The following is a 21,090-nucleotide window of genomic DNA, read 5'->3' as shown; positions in this document are numbered from 1 at the left end:
CAGGTCAACGTCATTCTCGCGGTAGGCTATCGCCTGTTTAGCAAAATCAAACACATTGTTAGCTCCTTTGGCATACCATTCGTCAAACTTTGCTCGTTGAGAGGTTGACATTCGCTCGATATCATAGTACGCGGGATCAGGGTGAGACCCTACGTAGTTTAGATGCTCTAAAGAGCTGAATTTGTGTGGGAAGTAACCCTTTGATTTGTCTTCAAACCCCAGGGCCTGAGGCATCGCACTTAAAGGCATCGTCAAGAATGAGAGAGAGTCTATGAATCGAGATTTTGTGTCTAAATCGACAAATGATAGAACTTTACTCCCCTGCATCAGAATGTCAAGTTTGAGACCTAATTCAAGCATTCTCCTTATCAGTATGTATGAATCAAAACCTCTCGCATTATGTGCAACAAACGTAGTTTGTTTAAACCGTGGCATTTGAAAAAATCTGAGAAATTCATCAACACAATCTGTGCCAAACCACTGTTTCGTCAGTCTATTTGATTTGCAACAGATGAGAAAACGTTTATGTAAACCATCTATATCTACATAGGTTTCGAACTCATAGTATACCACATTTTTGCACGGTGGTTGAGGTTTGATGGGCTGAATGTAGCACATGTGGGGGTTCAGCAAGGCATCATCTTGATTTAAGATCTCATCACACACTGTGCATTTTTTAACGGGGCAACGATGTTTAGCACCGGTACCATCAGCTTTCACATAATACTGGAGACCACACTGCAAGCATTTTTTTGTATGAAGTGCAGTTGCTCACACGATTCGTCGCTCGAAACTCTTTATTTGGCAAAGCATCCCTCATTACGACAAGTTTTGTTACAGTCGGGGCAGATGACAGGTTTAATCCGCTGTTGTTTACAACACAGATTGAGACAAACGCTACAGTGTCCTTCACACTGGTGCTGTTGCCAATTCTCGTGCCCTTTGTAGCAATGTCTGCAAAAGAATGCATGACCAACGAATGCCTCTATCACTTTCACGCCATAGTAATGACCCTCGAGGTGTAAGACAAATAGTGTCGTTGTCTGTTTTGGGATAATGTGTGTCGAAAAAAGTCATAGGGCAGCAGTCCTCTTTTCGATACATTACAGTTATTTTCCGTTTGAGGACTTTCTCAAATTTATGGACATCGCCCAGACTTACAGGTGTTTGACAATCCAATCCTACGCTCTCGTGTAAGAGCCGTGCCTGTCTTGTGGCTTGTTTTGTTGTGAGCGTGTCATTTAGCAGATAGGTTAGTGAGAGAGCAAAACACAGATTGTTGTCTTTATTACAAGGTATGTGTAAGTGTCGTTTTTTCAACCTCAAAATTTCACTGTTAATACTGTTCAGCAACCTACGACGCATTCCACCGCGCAATGGAGTGACTATTTGTACAATGAGCTCTAAACCCTCATCAGCCAGAAGCTCTGTATTTGATTGGGCTAAAGGCTCAAGCATGTCTGATACACTGTCTCTGATAGAGTTTATGTCACGCGTTTGCTGGTAGATGTCAGCTCTATCGTTACTACCCACTAACTCGGCCTGAATTACATCACCTGGTTATGCTCGGCTAACCACCTCTTGCATAACATCATCTATTTTATCTTCAATCTGGAGGTAGAAGGTTGCAAAATCATTGATGTTCAATTGCAATGGTATATTTAACTGTCGCCTTACCTCTACATTATTGAAATGCGGTCTATTGACTACAACAGAACCGCCGCGCTGATCAGCTAATACAGAACCGCTGTTAGATTGCTGGGGCATGTGTTGAAATGCTGGTGTGTTGTCATCAATAACATCTATTTCGTGATCAATTATAACAGAGCAGTTGTTAGGCTGAAATGTCGGTGGAACGTCGTCAATAGCAGCCGCCGATGAATCGACAGGGTTAGCAGTCAACGGGTCAACCAGAGGCTGCGTATTTAGATTTTGGATAATGTTTAGCGACTGGACAGGAATATCAGGACTGATACGCCCGTTGCTGTCATTAGCTTGGTTGTTTAATTCTGCTATCATGTTTAGCAATTGTGACGGGATCTGTGAAGGACTCTGTCTACCTTCATTCAGACTTTGATTGTTCAGTTCATCTATGACAGCTTGTAAATGGGTAAGAATAGCAGGACTTTCCCCTTCTAACAAAGGCGTGCTCACATTGTCAAAGTCCAAGTCCAAGTCAAAGTCAGCTTTATTGTCAATTTCTCCACATGTCAAAGACACACAAAGAAACCGAAATTTCGTTCTCCCCTATCCCACGGTGACAAGACATGGCCCACAACAGACAAACAAGTAAACAAGTATAACAAAAGTGTGCTGAATAAATGATGAATAAATAACACAACAAATAAATAAATAAATAAATAAATAAATAAGTGGAGCAAAAAAAAAAAAAAAAAAAAGGAGCAAGTGCGCGTACAGCAGACATTCCAGAAAATAGCGCAACAGTGCCGCACGCTACGCAGAAGGGGGTAGCGAGTTCAGGGTCCTAACAGCCTGGAGAAAGAAGTTGAGCAAATCTGTTATTTGACCCGTAGACGTATTGTTTGATAGCAAATCATTGTTAGCACTTGACAAATCTAGCTCTTGTTTCGCTAAATGGTAGCAAATCTGTTTCATCAATGTTTGCTAAGAAATCTGACTCTGCTGACGTAAGGTTTGAATGATCCATTATATTTCCTTTTACAAAACACAACAGAAACAACACAGACCTATTTTGATACGGCCAAATCTGTCAAGATTCAAGATTTAAGAGTTTTTTATTCGCCGTGTTTGAGCGTGCCAAACAAGGAATTTGACTTCGGTAAATCACAGCCTCTGTTCAACATTTAGGTGACTAACAACAACACTCAGGACATGTGAAGAACGAAAGATATTCTCAAACACCCCCTGATCTTAAACTCCCAAGAGGGCAAGGAAAAACTCAAAACTCCAGCTAGGGGAAATGAGAAACCTTGAGAAGAGACCACAGATGGGAGGGTCCCTCTTCTAGGATGACCAGGCTGCAATGGATGCAGAGGACACATAGTACAAACAGTGTAGACAAAAAAGGTGTGGAAAGCGGGATGTTATTGCACAGTAATGACTCTGAGACTCTAAGAGTGGTGTGAGTTCATCAGAGCGACAGCCTGGGGGAAGAAGCTGTCTCTGTGTCTGCTGGTTTTAGTGTACAGAGCTCTATAACGGCGGCCGGAGGGGAGGAGTTCAAACAGGCTGCAACCTGGGTGCGAAGGGTCTGTTGAGATGTTACTTGCACGTTTCCTGGTCCTGGACAGGTACAAGTCTTGGATAGATGGGAGGTTGATTCCAATTATCTTTTCTGCAGTCCTTATTGTCCGTTGCAGTCTGTGCTTGTCTTGTTTGGAGGCCGATCCAAACCAGACAGTGATAGAGGTGCAGAGGACAGACTGGATGATGGCAGTGTAGAAGGTCTTCAGCAGCTCCCGCGGCAGGTTGAACTTCTTGAGCTGTCTCAGGAAGTACAGCCTCTGCTGGGCCTTCTTCCGGACAGAGTCTATGTGGCCGGTCCATTTCAGGTCCCGAGAGATTGTGGTTCCCAGGAACTTGAAGGTGTCTGATGAGAGAATAGTATTACTGCGGATAGTGAGGGGTGAAAGTGGTGAAAGGCCTCGCCTGAAGTCCACTGTCATCTCCACGGTCTTGAGCGGATTCAGGTCCAGGTGGTTTTGGCTGCACCAGTGGACCAGCCGCTCCACCTGCTGTCTGTACGCAGTCTCATCACCGTTCTGGATCAGTCCGATGAGAGTGGTGTCGTCTGCATACTTCAGGAGCTTCACGGAAGAGTCACTTGCGGAGAAATCGTTGGTGTAGAGGGAGAAGAGCAGTGGGGAGAGGACGCACCCCTGAGGGGCTCCAGTGTTGGTGGTCAGGGTGTCAGATGTGATGCTCCCTAGCTTCACACGCTGTCTCCTGTTGGTCAGGAAGCTGGTGATCCACTGACAGGTGGAGGCAGGCACCGCGAGCTGGATGAGCTTCTGTTGGAGGATGTCAGGAGCGATGGTGTTGAACGCCGAGCTGAAGTCCACAAACAGGATCCTGGCGTAATTTCCTGGGGTGTCCAGGTGTTGCAGGATGTAGTGCAGTCCCATGTTGACCGCATCATCCACCAACCTGTTTGCCCGGTAGGCAAACTGGAGGGCGTCCAGCAGGGGGCCCGTGACATCCTTCAGGTGGTTCAGCACTAACCTCTCGAAAGATTTCATGACCACAGATGTCAGTGCAACAGGTCTATAGTCATTCAGACCTGTGATGGCGGGCTTTCTCTGCCACTGGAACGATGGTGGAGCTCTTGAAGCACGAGGGCACCTCACACAGCTCCAGGGAACGGTTGAAGATCCGTGCAAAGGTGGGCGCCAGCTGCTCAGTGCAGACTTTCAAGCAGGAAGGTGACACGCCGTCTGGGCCCGGTGCCTTTCTGATCTTTTGTATCCGGAACATCTGGCGCACTTCCTCCTCGCGAATCTGGAGTGCGGGCGCGGCCTCTGCAAGAGAGAGAGTCGGTGACCATGGTGATGGAGGTGTGGACAGAGCAGTTGTGGGGGGAGGTGAGTATGTGGATTGCGCTGCAGGAGGTCCCGTTGTGTGGGAGGACCGATCGAACCTGCAGTAGAACCTGTTTAGCTGGTTAGCGAGCCTTGGGCTCTCCACAGGACGGGAGGTTCGTTTCTTGAAGCCCGTGATGCTCTGCAGGCCTTTCCACACTGTTGAGGGATCAGGATTGGCAGAGAGGTGTCTCTCCAGGCTCTCCCCGTAACACCTCCTGGCTTTCCTGACCTCTCGGTTCAGTGTGTTTCTGGTCTGCTTGAACAGGTCCCGGTCGCCACTCCTGTAGGCCTCCTCCTTGACTTTGCGCAGCCTCCTAAGGTTCGGTGTAAACCAAGGTTTGTCGTTGTTGTACGTGCAGAAGGTCTTCGTCTGCACACACAGATCCTCACAAAAACTGATGTATGATGTGACAGTGTCAGTGAGTTCATGCAAGTCTGAATTTGCAGCTTCAAAAACTCTCCAATCGGTGCAGTCAAAGCAGGCTTGGAGGTCCTTCCTTGACTCCACTGTCCACTTCCTGACAGTCCTCACCGCAGGCTTAGAAGTTTTTAGTTTCTGTCCGTAGGCAGGGATCAGATGAACTAGACAGTGGTCCGAGAGTCCTAAAGCTGCACGAGCCACAGAGTGGTATGCATCCTTAATTACGGTGTAGCAGTGGTCCAGTGTCTGTGCCCCTCTGGTGGGACACGTTATGTGCTGTCTGTATCTGGGGAGTTCGTGTGCGAGGTTCGCCCTGTTAAGATCACCCAGAACAATGATTAGTGAATTTGGTAGAAGTTTCTCCATGTCTGTCACCTGGTCAGCGAACATCTGCGTGGCTTCACTCGCACGTGCGTGTGGTGGGATGTAAACAGCCGCCATGACAATCGAGGAGGACTCCCGTGGTGAATAGAACGGCCGGCAGTTTATGAAAAGTGTTTCTAGGAGAGGGCTGCAAAACTCTTTCAACACCATGACATCGGTACACCAACGTTCATTAATGTAGAAACAGAGACCACCTCCCTTTGATTTTCCGGAGAGCTCCGCGCTGCGATCTGCACGCGTTAGCCGAAACCCAGCTAACTCCATGGCGTGGTGGGGGGTTCGTTCGCGAAGCCACGTTTCAACAAAACACAGCGCGGCGGATCTGCTGAAGTCCGTGTTCCTTGAAGTGAGGAGCAGCAGTTCGTCCATCTTGTTCGCCAGGGAGCGGACATTCGCCAGATGAATTGACGGTAGGGCAGAACGGAACCCTCTCTCCCTCAGCTTTACGAGGGCTCTGGCTCGTTTTCCGCGTCGCCGCCGTCGCACTAGCTTGTATAGCACCGCCGCTCCGGCTAAAATCTCCGACAAACAGTCTGAATCAGAGAGAACAGGAGAGAAAATACCAGAAGAATACTGACCGATGTTTAACAGTGCTTCTCTAGTAAAAGTGATCCGGGATGGACAGCAGAAGACACAGAAAACACACAAAATAAGACAAAGAAACAGAGAGCGACTCACCGTGGCAGCCATTCGCGGCGCCATCAGATGACGTCAGAATACGTATTAAAGTCAAGTTAAAGTTAAAGTCCCAATGATCATCGTCACACACACATCTGGGTGTGGTGAAATTTGTCCTCTGCATTTAACCCATCCCCATGTTATTTTGATCCATCCCCTGGGGGAGAGGGGAGCAGTGAGCAGCAGCAGTGCCGCGCTCTGGAATTATTTGGTGATCTAACCCCCCAATTCCAACCCTTAATGCTGAGTGCCAAGCAGGGAGGCAATGGGTCCCATTTTTTATAGTCTTTGGTATGACCCGGCCGGGGTTTGAACCCACAACCTTCCAGTCTCATGGCGGACACTCTACTACTAGGCCACTGAGCTGGTATTATCTTAAAACATTCTTGTAACCGTCTTTTGTAGATACAGTTACCATGGCACTTTACAGGCCCCCTGCTGGCTGAGTGGCGCGTGTTGTAGAAGGGCTGCCCCCTCCTCCTCCTCCTCCTCCTCCTCCTTCCTCTCTGTGCCTCCGTGTCACGACGCTCACCTGGAAGTAGATATAAAAAAGTTAGTCCGTTATAATACCGAAAATAGCAAGTCGGATGATAGCATACAAAGAGAGAAAATATAGAAGGAATACCTCCCACTTTGTTTGTCGACTCTTGATGATGGTTCAAGCCCTCGTATGTAGATAGAGCTTCAGCTAACTCTGTGTCCGTTGATTTTTCCTGTCGGTCGGTGTGGGATGCAATTGGATTGGTTCCAACGGTAGCACGAGGCTCTGATGCGCTTGGTCTCTCTGGCTCTGCCGCTTCCTCTGCTTCAAAATGGCGTTCGAAGGCAGCTTGTGTCAGCTGATTGTTTTTCCTAGTAGCCGCGGCCATGAGATCTGTTACATACATAAAATAAAATCATCAACTACTAGCATTTATATGAACTACCTTAGATGAACGATTGACTCACCGTAGTCTGATTGTGTTCGGTAAACGTCGCTAAAGTCGTCGTCAAAAGATGCGTGGACATCGGTATGAACGATGAAGTCTACAAAGATTACATAAACATTACATCTTGTCTCATAAATAACCGCAGTGTATTATTATTATTATTATTTGTTATTATTATTACCATTATTGTTACGGCGACAAAGTAGTAACATGACTTACCTTTAACCATTCTCGAAACAGCTTTTGACGCGCTTCGACTCCGTTGCTCAGAGTGATGGCTTGTCTTCTCAAAATGAGCGTTGGTCATTCACACTAAACCAACTTCAAATTCGGCGTGGATAAGACCACCCCTATGGGATCACGTGTCGCGAGAAATCAGATAACTTTGGCCGCATGCTGATGACGCATCAAAGGCTCTACCTCATCAGATATCTTTGGCACCAATAATGCCGACTCTACAATTGTTTGTCAAACACCTTGATTTTTTCTCTTTCAGATAACTTTGGCACCATGCTGACGACACTTCAATGATTTTCTCAACAAAACTCCCCTTGATCCTCCCTTGATTTTTTTTTCTGATTTATGATACCATAACAAGTCATTAAAAGGCTCTCTCAGAGGATTTCCTCTCCTTTTTCTCTTTCAGATAACTTTGGCACCAATAACGTTGACTCTACTATTGTTTGTCAAATTACATGCGACAACACCTTGATTTCTTTCTCCTTTAGATGTCTTTTTCTCAACAAAACACACCCCTTGATCCCCTAAACTATTGTATGTCAAATTAGATGCGATTCTCTTTCAGATAACTTTGCCACCAATAATACCGACTCTCACGACCCCCAATATTGACACAAACACCCCTCCCCTTCTTTTTCTCAACAAAACGGCCCCCTTCAACCCACACGTACTGGCTGATAGCAAAGCTAGCTCAGATGCTGCACCTGTTTTGATTCATAAAAATACATGCCCATACATGTCCACATCTAAAAATGGCGCCAGCAAGCCAAAATGGCGACAGTCAAAGATGGCGCCGTCACGACTGGCGCCATCTTGACGCCCCCAACCCCTCCCCAATCCAAAAGGGGGTGATTTATGATACCATAACAAGTCATAAAAAGGTCATACAATTTTATGACCATTTGCATATGAATAGACATCAAGGTCTTATACCTTATTCATTTGTGTTATGTGTATTGGAAGGTTACACAGTTCTGTGTGCAGTATCTGTGCTCTTGATTGAGCGGTCATATTTATATAAAGCAATAAGATGATTTACACATATCTGAACATGAAAAAGTATATGAGTTCGTCTAACCTAACAGAATATGTCCACATTGCTGGTTCTCCCACTTCAATACCATCACACATTAATTCACACACTGAAACAAAGAAAAGACAACCAGTATTCGTTTTACTATCAAGGAGAACCAACAGAGAGCGTTTTGGTTACAATCTCCATCAGTTCTGAGCTCTTAGTCTGCTGTCTCCTCTTTTTATTTTAGGTTGTCCTGGTTACAAAGGTGTTGCTACACTGAAGGAAGGGGAATTTGTGTCTGCAGCAACGCTGCCTAGCAAACGAATGTAGTGTCGTGCGAACCGACAAGGCCTTGGCCGTTCCGTGAACCCGGCTGGCTTCTCCACTTGTTGGCTGACTCGTCCTTGACTGTGATTAGATATCTTGAAGCGTGTTGAGTGCCGTTTTCCTGTGGAACAATGCAACTAGACCCTCTTTTGCCAAGTTTATTTTCTTGTCAAACTAACACAACACACAATAATAATGAGTAAATATTGGCTACCTTTTGTGCAAACACTTCAACAGATATTAAGTAAATGTGAGATAACTTGCGTGCTGTTAAACATTGAGTAAATATGGGAGAACTTATATGCAACTACTTCAACATGTATGTCTTTTCTATAACACTTAAAAACAGTCCAGATGAACGACAATCTATGAATAAAAGCTAAAGAGTTGACTTAAAGAGAAAGAAAGAACAAAGGCGTTCTACTCATAACTGGTTAGAGCCTCCCGCAGGCATACACAGGAAGAAAATAAGAAAGGAAGGAAGGTATATATGATTGGGAGTTAAAGGAACTCTCTGGAGCTAGACAGAGAGCTTGTTGAAGCAAACATATGAGGCCCTTGGTCAGACTGAGTAGTGCTTCACCATCCAATTATTCCAACACGTAGTCATCTGGAAGTACAGATGCCAAAGCGATGTGAGCCATGTAGTCAGTATACCTACTATTACAATAGTGAGATATATTGTTTTATCTGTTATTTTGTATGAGCAACACATTCATTATCTAGACTCAGCACACTATGTAAACAATAATAACAAAATCAATAATAATAAATCACACTGTACTACAAATTAAAGTGTAGTTGTTCAATTTAGGACATCCCAATTCCAAGTAACAAGGCTACCAAAAAAAAACTACATTTCCAGTGAACAACAAGTCCACCAATAGGATATCAGCATTTATCTAGAGGTAACATCAAACAATAATACAAATGAGAAGTTTTATCGTTTAATTAGGGTTCAACTATTTGACTCTTACCAGTGTAGTATCTGAAATACAAAGGGAAAAACCTGTCAGAGGAGAAAAAAACCCCAAGAAAAATAACAATTGAGGCTCACGCAATGAACAATCTGAACTTTATTCTAAGCAACTTTTACAATCTTGTGGAATAAGGGGTGAATGGGACCCATTTTTTTGCGGGGCCCCCAAATCCACCGAAACATGCAAGGTCTGATGTTGCCAGGTTGGAAGAGTCAAAATTACAGTTTGATAATAATTAATGAATGCAGTGCAAGACTGATGAGCTGGTTGTGCTGGTGAAGACTGAAGTCCTACAGAGAGTGCAGTTTGCTGTGCTTCTGTGAGACGTGGCTAACGGCGAGCATACCGGATGCTAGCGTTGAGCTACCGGGCTGTTTGCGTGCCAACACGGGAGTAGTGTGTGACATCATCCACTCCGCGGTTACTGACCTGCAAATGCCGCATCGTGAGGTGTTGCTGCTGCTGCTGCTGATCTCTGGAAACTTTAATCATGTGATTTTGACCCTACCTGCCTTCACCCAGTATGTTGATTGTTACAAGACAAGACTATTGACCTGCTGTATGCTAACGTTGAGGATGCATACAGTGCCACCCCTCTGCTTGCACTTGGGAAGGGAGATCACAACTTGGTCCTGCTTCTGCAGTGTTACATTGAGGAGATGACCAAAGACCACTCGCCCGTTCAGGAAGTGGTCGCCTGAGGCTGAGCAGTCTCTGAGGGATTGCTTTGGGACTACCGACTGGGATGTTTTGCTGGTGCCACGCATTGAGGACGTTAAGGAGGCTGTTGACCGTACCACTGAGTACATTAACTTCTGCCAGTAAGGACAGTCCACTACTATACCAACAACAAGCATTGGATTACGAGTGGAATCAAGGGCCTCCTCAATCGCAAGAAGCGGGCCTTAAAGGTCGGTGTAAAGCAGGCACGAAAGCAAGTGCAGCAGTAGCTCAGGGCCCAGCTCAAGGTGGCGAAATTACTTTATAGAAAGAAGTTGGAGTAGAAGCTGCAGAGGAACAGCATGAAGGAGGTGTGGGACAAGATGAGGTTGATCATCAGCCCAAAGCAGGATGAGAGGGCGAGCTGGCAGATTCAACAACACCTGCTCGTCATCGCCCTCAATCCCGCCAGCCCCTTCTGCTGCCCATCTGCCCCTACTCCTTTACTCAGCTGCAGGCCGGTGGATGGATACCCTTCCAGCCAGGGTGACGGCAGCTAAAGTGAGTGGACAGCTCAGGAGATTCCGCCCCAGAAAGGCTACTGGTCCATACAGGGTCTCGCCTTATCTGCTGAAGGCCTGCGTCTGGAGCTGGGTGACCCACTACACGTATCTTCAACATCAGCCTAGAAAAAGGTGTGGTGCCTCAGCTGTGGAAGACGTCACGCATCGTCCCTGTCCCAATGACACCGCGACCTGCAAACTTTCCACAAGAAAAGCGCTGATAAACCATTCCAATGTTCTCAAATATCTTTATTTTTAACACAAAATAATGAATAAAATAAAAGAAATAAAAATGAATTAAAAAAATCAATCAATCTGTAATACTAAAACTAGAAAATGCAATTTCTGGAGAAATTGCGTGTAAAGGCAAAGACTAAGAAAAACGTTTTGGGGAACACTGCCGATTGATGTTGGAACGAGTTGAATTATTTGAGAAATCTATAAAATAGAAGTGTAAAACGAAATTTTGGAGAATTTGTGGTGAATGTCAAGAAAATGATGAACAATTGAAAGTTGGAATGGGTTGAATCGGTTGAAAAATGTAGAAATTAGAGTTAAACAAAATTTTGGAGAATTTGGCGTAAATTTCAAAATTGAAAATTTTGAACTTTTGATAAGTGGAAAGTTTTGGAATAGTTAGGAAAAAGATAAACAGTTGAAAGTTGGAATGGGTTGAATCGGTTGAACAATGTAGAAATTAGAGTTGAAAAACGAAATTTTGGAGAATTTGGCGTATATTTCAAAATTGAAAATTTTGAACTTTAGGTAAGTGGAAAGTTGTGGAATAGGTAGGAAAAAGATGAACAGTTGAAAGTTGGAACGGGTTGAATCGGATAAAAATGTAGAAGTTAGAGTAATGCCTCATAGAGAATGAACTGAAAAAAATTGCGGCCAAAATTTTTGAAATTTGGAACAAAACAAAAACTACAGGTTCAAGAGGTTCACTTTGGAGTTCAAAAGTTGAAACGGGTTGAATCTGACAAAAATTGTAAAAGTTAGAGCAGATGTTATATTTAGGTCACTTCTGGTTTCATTTAAGGAACTACTTGTTGGAATAAGGTCAATTCCAGTTAATTTGGGGCACTTACGGTTTAATTTAGTGCTCTTCCGGTTTAGCTGAGGTCACTTCCGGTTTATTTGGGGTCACTTACAGTTTATAAAGGGCACTTCCGGTTTATTTGGGTCACTTCCGGTTTGATTAGGGGCACTTCCAGTTAACCTGAGGTCACTCAGGTTGGAATGGATTGAATTGGTTGAAAATTGTAGAAATTAGAGTAGAAAAACGAAATTTCAGAGAATTTGGTTGAATTTCAAATTTGAAAGTTTGGAATTTTTGTAAGTGGGAAGTTGTGGAATAGGTAGGCAAAAGGTGAAGAGTTGAAAGTTGGAATGGGTTGAATCGTTAGACAAACGTAGAAATTAGAGTAGAAAAATGAAGTTTTGGAGAATTTGGTCGAATTTCAAATTTGAAACTTTGGAATTACAATTGAAAGTTGGAATGGGTTGAATCGGTTGAAAAATGTAGAAATTAGTGTAGAAAAACAAAATTTTGGAGAATTTGGTCGAATTTCAAATTTGAAAATTTGGAATTACGATTGAAAGTTGGAATGGGTTGAATCGGTTGAAAAATGTAGAAATTAGAGTAGAAAAACGAAATTTTGGAGAATTTGGTCAAATTTCAAATTTGAAAATTTGGAATTACAATTGAAAGTTAGAATGGGTTGAATTGGTTGAAAAATTTAGAAATTAGAGTAGAAAAACGACATTTTATAGAATTTGGTCGAATTTCAAATTTGAATGTTTTTAATTTTTGGTAAGTGGGAAGTTGTGGAATAGGTAGAAACAAGATGAACAATTGAAAGTTGGAATGGGTTGAATCGGTTGAGAAATGTAGAAATTAGAGTAGAAAAACGAAATTTAGGAGAATTTGGTTGAATTTCAAATTTGAAAAAGTGGAATTTTTGCTAAGTGGGAAGGTGTGGAATAGGTAGGCAAAAGCTGAACAGTTAAAAGTTGGAACGAATTGAATCGGTTGAAGTATGTAGAAATTAGAAGTGAAATTTTGCAAAGTTTTGTGAAAATTTTAAACGTGAAAACGTGAATTTTTTTTAATTTGGCAAGTTTGGGAATGTCCCCAATGTCATTTGAATGTGTTGAATGATGTGAATTTCAAACTGGAACAACGTAAATTTGAAATGTTGAATCTGCCATTATAAATGAATGGGGAAAAATTTGTCGTAAATTTGCAAATTTTGCGAAAACGGAACATTTTCGGAACAAGAAAAATGTAAGCACCCATCTCGTGAATATTTGGAATACATGAAAACGGAGTGAATCGGTTGAAGTATGTGGAAGTAGTTAAGTGCCAAAAAAGTGGGCAGAATAAGTAGAGTAACTAGAATTTGCAATTCCTGAAGAAATTGCGTGTGAAGGTGAAGAAGTTGAATACTTAGGAGATGCTGCAGAATGGTGTTGAAACGAGTTGAATCGGTTGAAAAATGTAGAAATTAGAAGGAAAATTTGGAAAATTGGGTGTGAATTTCAAAATTGAAAATGTGGAATTTTTGGTAAGTGGGAAGTTGTGAAATAGGTAGGCAAAAGATGAACAGTTGAAAGTTGGAATGGGTTGAATCAGTTGAAAAATGTAAATATTACAGTAGAAAAACGAAATTTTGGAGAATTTGGTTGAATTTCAAATTTAGAATATTTGGTAAGTGGGAAGTTGTGGAATAGGCAGGCAAAAGATGAACAGTTGAAAGATGAAATGGGTTGAATCGGTTGAAAAATGTGAAAGAAAGAGTAGAAAAACAAAATTGTAGAGAATTTGGTTGAATTTCAAATTTGAAAAATTGGAATTTTTGGTAAGTGGGAAGCTGTGGAATAGGTAGGCAAAAGATGAACAGTTGAAAGTTGGAACGGGTTGAATAGGTTAAAAAATGTAGCGCAAATGTTGAATCACCAGAGAATAAATGGGTATTTAAAAAAAAAAGGAATTGCGCCAAAATGTTTTGTAATTTGGAACGAAACGAAATATACGGCTTCGGGAGGTTCACTTTTGGGGTTAAAATGTTGAAACGGGTTTAATCGGACTAAAATTGCAAAAGTTAGCACAAATGTAGCTATTTAGGGCACTTAATGTTGAACTAAGGTCACCTCCGGTTTGATTTGGGTCACTTCCTGTCTATTTGGGTCACTTCCGGTTTGATTACAGGCATTTCCGGTCTAGCTGAGGTCACTTCCGGTTTATTTGGGGTCACTTCTGGTTTAAAAAGGTCACTTCCAGTTTAAAAAGATCACTTTCGGTTTGATTAGGGGTCACTTCCGGTTTACCTGAAATCACTTCCTGTTTACCTAAGGTCACTTCCGGTTTGATTTGGTGCACTTCCGGTTCATTCTGGGTTCATTGGGGCACTTCAGGGTCAATCCAAGATGGAAGTGGGGGTCAAGGGTTGAATTGTGAAAGCATAGTGGAAGTGGGGGTGAAGGGGGTGAATATGGTTGAATCGGTTGAAAAATGTAGAAATTAGAAGGGAAAAACTAAATTTTTGGAAAATTTGGTGTGAATTTCAAAATTGAAAATTTGGAAATTTTGGTAAGTGGGAAGGTGTGGAATGGGTAGGCAAAAGATGAACAGTTGAAAGTTGGAACGAGTTGTATCGGTGGAAAAATGTAGAAATTAGAAGTGAAAAACTAAATTGTGTGAAATTTTAAAGTTCCCCAAAAGTCCCAATGATCATCGTCACACCTCTGCATTCAACCCATCCCCATGTTATTTTGATCCATCCCCTGGGGGAGAGGGGAGCAGTGAGCAGCAGCGGTGCCGCGCTCAGGAATCATTTGGTGATCTAACCCCCCAATTCCAACCCTTAATGCTGAGTGCCAAGCAGGGAGGCAATGGGTCCCATTTTTATAGTCTTTGGTATGACCCAGCCGGGGTTTGAACCCACAACCTTCCAGTCTCAGGGCGGACACTCTACTACTAGGCCACTGAGCTGGTACGATCTTAAAACATTCTTGTAACCGTCTTTTGTAGTGTTAGGTTACGGATTCTAGTTATTGATCTGACTCCAAATTGCGATCAACACTTAACTCATAAATTGCTATGTCCTAATCCACACACTGGCGCACCTAACAATTTTGCGAGTTCGTTCTGTCAAAGAGAAGACCAGTAGATCAATTAGACCAAATTTACCAATTATTTATTCCTGACAAAGCGCACTAATACAGGCCTGGGTCCCGGGTCCCTCACACTAAAACTCGTGCGTTTTTGTGACCACCAAAAGACGACACATTCTTCCGGGTTGCCCAGTTTTAAAGAAACACAATATGAATATTAAAGCATGCAAAATATTGTGAGATGATTGGTGGATGGCCATCTCCTCCCCGTCCAGGTGTCGCTGAGGTCAGGCGGTTGGGTTTTCCCCTCGATGCCCGGTCCCATAGATGTGCTGTTGTTCTCGTTCCTTCACCGACCTTGAGATTATCTCGTCCGGTACTCCCTGTCTGGGCCTATACACAACACTTCCAAGAAAACAAGTTCATGCAGTTTGCCTGCACATTCCTCGGCCCCCACCAATCCACACGAGCACTTCAATACTAGATATTAATATGATTATAAGTTTAACACAACCTTAAAAAATATGTTTGCAAACTCCCAAAAACACATTTTCCTTTATTCCCTCTCATGACCTCATTTATGAGGTCATCACCCGTTACCCTAGCAAACAGCTACCAGCGCGCTGTCGGTCCTTCCTTCCCCCCGCTGCTCATGTTGAGTCACCAGGGCATATTGGCCCATCGGTGGCAACGGGCCAACGGTTTTCTCGATCAACCGGACAGTGAGTGACCTAATACATGGAATACAACAACAATCGCATAAAATCATAACTGTAGTAAAAATAGCCACAGCAACAAGCACAGACATGATGAGGCCTTTCCAGCTTCCGAACGTTTTCATCCAATCAGACCAAATATCGGTGTGTAGGCCTGAATGATCTTTCATCTTTTTGTTCAGTGTCCTTAGTCCTTCCAACGCCCTGGTCAGTCGGCCCCCTGGTGCCGTGTTGTTTGGGATAAAATTACAACATGCATCACCAAACATTCCACATACACCATGTTCCTTAGCCAATAGCATGTCCAACGCAATTCTATTTTGGAACGCCATTAACGACGTTGCAGCCAATTGTTCATGAACTGCGGCAAATGATTCAGCTGTATAATTACCCAGTCGTTGGACAGTGTAATGAAAGTCATTAGTACGGTCTACATTTTTATTGGGGGTGATCCATAGGAAGATACTTTCGAATCCCGAGGACACTTGATTAACGAGTTTATACTTATCTGGCACACCCCTGGACACTCCTATAGTGTCAATATATGTTGGATCGTCGTCGCTCAACCACGGGGCAAAACGTCTCTTTTGGCTCGCTTCAGGAGCTCCGCCAGTGGGAACTCCAGGTCCCAATTGAGATTCTGTATTTCAATGGGGACAACCACCACAGGCATTATCAAAGACACGAGGGCACAGATACCTGATGCATTCTTCGGCAAGAGATCCTATAATCTGTCATCACCACACCACAACCAGATGTCACTGGTCTTCCTCTGCTCCTTCCATCACTGCTGGGTGAATTCTGGCATGTCCTGTTAAAGCTTGAAAACAAGTGAATTTGGAAAAAACTTTGTATATCACAATTACAAATTGAAACCTACTCACCCATTTCTATTTTACCACTCCCCCTTTGACACATTCACCCAATGTGTCATTACGTATCAAAAGGAACCTGCAAAGCGTCCCCTCTCATCACCACTCTCATTGTAGCCAGGCCCGCGGAACCTCTAGCTCCCATCTGGGCCCCGGGACCATCACCCCAAGTCCTTGAAACTTGACTGTCCACCACACACTCGGCAACACAAACAAAAATCATCGCACTCCTGTCAGTGAGCTTATAGCCCTGCTGACAGCGGACATTTGTACACACAAAAACAAAAACAGACATCAAGTATCAAAACAAAAACAGTCATAAAATGAATCCTGGCGCCCGCGGATCATGTCCTGAAAACCACGTCATCAACAAGTTCATCATAAAAACCAAAAGGGCAAGGGTTAACATATTCTTGTAAATCCAACACAAACTTTCCACGAACGCAATCGACAACCTGCAAGAATGAAAACAAGTTACGCAAGCAACGCGCAATCCGCTCCTTGGCTGGTGGCTGGTGCTGCAAAAAAAATCAAGTCACACAGAAAAACAAAGCAGAGCGTGCTATTGTCGCAAACACGTTCAAGCGTCAAACAATTGGTCACTGTCCACCTAGTCCATCACCCCGTCGGGTGAGCTCAAAGTCGTCACACGTCAAATCGTCCAAAGTCTTGCTGTTCGATACTAGTTCTGTCTTGTCTGACCATATCACTGAAATGGGCCTTCTCCATCACACCGTTTTGTTGTCGATGGTGCCCCTGATTGATCATTGAGCCATGGTTCCAGTCTGTACCACCCCTTCAGGTGAGAGGAATTTTATCCTCAATTGCAAACACATCACCCCAACTTCAGACCTCTCTGGCCAATCATACTGCACACACACACTCAAAGTTAGTATGTTAGTGTGCAGGCAAACATTGACTCCTAATAGTAACTCTTCACATTTGGACATAGTTGTCAACATGACCTATTGTAAAATCTCCAATTCAATTTTCCATAAACTCGCCCATCAGATTCATCGCAAATTGTCATATATGTCTATCTGGGGGGGCCGACTGTGGGACCCGCGTGTCAGGGGAGCCTCCATAACCTCAGATTGCTCCTACAAACTCGGTCTCTATTACTTATCCTAATTAAATTCAATAAAGATGGGTCCGACTATTCCCTCTGGATTTTTACGTCATCATTTGGCTCTCCCCCTTTTTCCTGTTGTCTAGCTCAAATATGTTTCTCAGTCTGCTTCACTTTATTGCCCCTCTTGGCGAGTCTCACTCCCCCCTCTCAAATTTTCAACTTTAAAATTCACGCCCAATTTTACAAAATTCTTTCTATATTTTTATCAATTTTCTGACCAATTCAACACGTTCCAAATTTAAACATAATCTTGTGGCTTTCCCCGAATTTTTATTCAGCCTCTTCGCCTTCACACGCAATTTCTACGGAAATTAATAATTCTAGTTATTATTGTTAATCATCCGTGGCCCTCGTAAGGACAAGCCGCACCAGTAATGGATGGATGGATGGATTGTTAATCCTAACCCCAAATGCCTATCATAAATTGCCATTTAAATCAATTGTCGCAAGGGTCATGTCAATGTATTCGTTATTTAAAGCCCTACTGTATTCTTTTTTTTAATTAAGTAGTGCCCTTTATTACTATTTTGCTGACTATCCAGAATTCCAACTTTCTTATGGCCCCTCACCCCTTCAAGCTGAAATATGCATCCTATAAATCAGTCGCAGTTGATGTGTAATTAAATTCTGTTGCTTTGATAAAGGTCAATTAAGTTTAGCAATTCAGCCTTCTGTTGCCCGAATCCAAATTTTCACTGGTCCAATTATAAAATTTCATTATTTCAGTTAGATTAATTATGTATTCGAAATGCTAAGTTACATATAAAAATGAATGATTCAAATTATTTAATTTCTATTGATCAATGTCCACTTTGCAAAGTTTCTGATCACGCTGTCGTATAATTTGTCAGTGCATCTTCACTGACCATATCTATGTATTTTGTTTTTTATCCCCGTTTCAGTGTCAATAAGCAGCCTTATTATTCCCTCTTTTATCAAAACTCCTCAGTTATGTCTGCCCCAGCACCCAAACACACTTCCATCCCTTTTGTCCCACACTCCACCAACTTTGTAATGCTTCAGCAGTCTTTAGCAATGTGTCCAGTTTGACTTCATGTGACTCGTGCAAGTCTTTAGCAGCCTCTCCTCTTAGATTCTCATGATGATGATTCAGGGCTGGACCGTCCGCCATTCTCAAATGCATCCATCTTGTCTTTGTTCTTTCAGTCTATTTTTTTGATCTGCGACTGTGTGTATTCCACCAACTGTATGGTTCTTGTCCTGTGAAGAGCCGTGCTTGCCCCCTTCAAGCATGATAATAGTTCCTGTTGTTCTCCCAAAGGTCAAAGGTGTCTCATGACCAGGGACAGTCCTCTGTTGATTTTGAGGCAGCCAGTAGAGTACAAGGACTCAGTTCAGGACTTGTGCCATGCGCTAGGGCAGAACACACTGGACACAAATTTCACAAAACTATCTTCGTGTTATCAGTCTTCATGTGTAGTATTTGTTCCTTACACCCCAAATCTTCCTATTAACATTTTGTATCCTATCAGTTGCGCACACTCATCATCTTACTATCAAGCCGCCCTTATCAAATGTTTTTTTTTTTTTTGAGTAATCCATCCACCCTACCCATTAACACGGCTAAAATCCTCGTTCCAGTGTTTATCATCAAATAAAGTTCCGAAATCCTTTATAATAAACTGTAATGTAATTTAACAATCTACCAACATGGTTGTATATGCGGTGAGTGTTACTGTTCAATCTATAGGTCATACAGCGCCTGTGTTCCAACTATGACACTCCTCCTTGGTTTACCATCTCATAAATTATTGTTGTCAGCAGCGCTAAATGATAGTGCTTGAAAGTGAATGTCTTATCGCCCAATTTAAAACACATGCCGCATTTGAGCGAGTATTTATTCATTTATTTGCCATCCTCATGTTAGCTGGCATGTGTCAGAATTAAAATGTAATTTTGCTTTTAATTTTAAGTCTTTCAAAATTGCTATATCCTTACTGCACCGAGATAAACTGTTAAATATATCTTTAAAAACAAACAAAAACAATCTATGCTCCTGTTAGCCTGCAATTGTCCAGATCAAAAATGTTATTTTCTTTTAATTGTCTTTCTTTTGAACCTCTAAATCGCTCATGTTGCTAACTTAACCTAACCTTAAAGAAAGGACAAACAGGTTACTCCCAATAGCTCCTCATTATTTACGAGTTAGCCCCCCCCTTTCTTGAACATTCTCTGATCCATGCAGTCTTCCTCCTCACACCCCTGCACCCACACAGGGTGTGCACATAAACGCACACACCGAGCGCGCACACAATCGCACGTACACACACACACACACACACGCATCCACACGCACGCACGCACGCACGCACGCACGCACAATCCATCTCTCATGTAGCTTCTTTGCCACTTTCTATCGGTCAATACCATTCACAATTTGCGCTTCCACATCAGCATATACATTCCTTCAATCTCACTGCTTCAAACATTCACTGAGAAACTCACACTGTCCCTGCCCCGCCCGGGCCATAGCACCCCCCCCGTGCGAGGGGGGGGTCGCGGCATCAATGTTGACCGGTTACAGGCTGGCCATTTCCTGCAACAATCATGATGCCGGCCCACCGCCCGCACGAGCATAGCACAGGCCCACGCGCACAGCCCAGACCCGCGACTACGCGCGAGTGCAGGCACGCTCATCAGTCTCAACTTCTCAAAGGGCAGGCCAACTTTGCTGTTGCGCCCTTCATCATGTTCACATTCGACATCTTTCAATGTCTTCTACACAACATTTGTTGTCTCTTATTCTCATCCTATCAAGCCACCGTTCTAGTAACTTTCTGCCACACACGTCTTATTTTCTCTATTGCACACACGCCCTATTTTCTCTACTGCCACACCTTGCTCATCTTAGTTTCTCTAACCAACTTAAACACACCATTGTACACTTCTCAATTTCCCTATTATCGCTCAAAAGCCTCCTAAACATTCTCCATTACTGATTTCTTCCATAGAACACACATCTCACTCACACACACTGATATACACACCCACTCATGAGGATCCTCTGCGCGCACACACACTCTCCCCCCAATTTGGTTCATTTTGGATATTTTAGCAGTCTGATCTCTCACAGGAGGAACTGTTACCACCGGATATTTTTTGAGGAGGCCTCACTTCCCCTCGGGGATCTCTTTATTAACCCCAGCTATTTGAATACGATCGTCACCGCACCCTTGTCCGCCACGACGAAGCACTAGGTCCCTGACCTATCCTTAGTACGCGTAAGTCCCTGACTTTACCGTACACGTTACACACGTAAGTTCCAAACTTATTCACCGTATGTATCTTAACTTCATGCACTCCTTATTTGATCTGAACGACAGTCTCCTCTTAAATTTCCTCTTTCAATTTGCAGCATTTCGACTTATAGTAACAGGTATTCTGCTTACCTTATCGGTGATGAGGAGACGTCGTACCAGCTCAACGTTGTGCGCTTATTCCAAACGGTTCGCCGACCGGGAGACAGTGTCC

General features: G+C 43.3%; 1 protein-coding gene across 3 annotated transcripts; it reads right to left on the bottom strand.

Moving 5' to 3' along the window:
- Positions 1-2,737: 2,737 nt before the first annotated feature.
- On the bottom strand, positions 2,738-6,169 carry LOC148382166 (uncharacterized). 3 transcript variants are annotated; one of them, XM_088360381.1, is made up of 2 exons: positions 6,046-6,169; positions 2,738-5,900 (listed from the first exon to the last, which is right to left on the bottom strand). In XM_088360381.1, the coding sequence occupies exons 1-2, from the start codon at positions 6,167-6,169 to the stop codon at positions 4,252-4,254; spliced, it is 1,773 nt and encodes a 590-aa protein (XP_088216507.1). In that variant the 3' UTR covers positions 2,738-4,251. The 3 variants fall into 3 exon arrangements, with proteins under 3 accessions (XP_088216507.1, XP_088216508.1, XP_088216509.1); XM_088360382.1 differs by having other exon boundaries at positions 2,738-4,499; positions 4,619-6,069; XM_088360383.1 differs by having other exon boundaries at positions 2,738-4,499; positions 4,631-6,069.
- Positions 6,170-21,090: the final 14,921 nt, after the last annotated feature.

Source organism: Syngnathus floridae, chromosome 18 (genome assembly GCF_059516105.1).
Source record: "Syngnathus floridae isolate MCC-2025c chromosome 18, RoL_Sflo_1.0, whole genome shotgun sequence".
Lineage (NCBI taxonomy): Eukaryota > Metazoa > Chordata > Actinopteri > Syngnathiformes > Syngnathidae > Syngnathus > Syngnathus floridae.
Note: the sequence above shows the minus strand (reverse complement) of the source record. Positions and strands in the feature narration are given on the sequence as shown.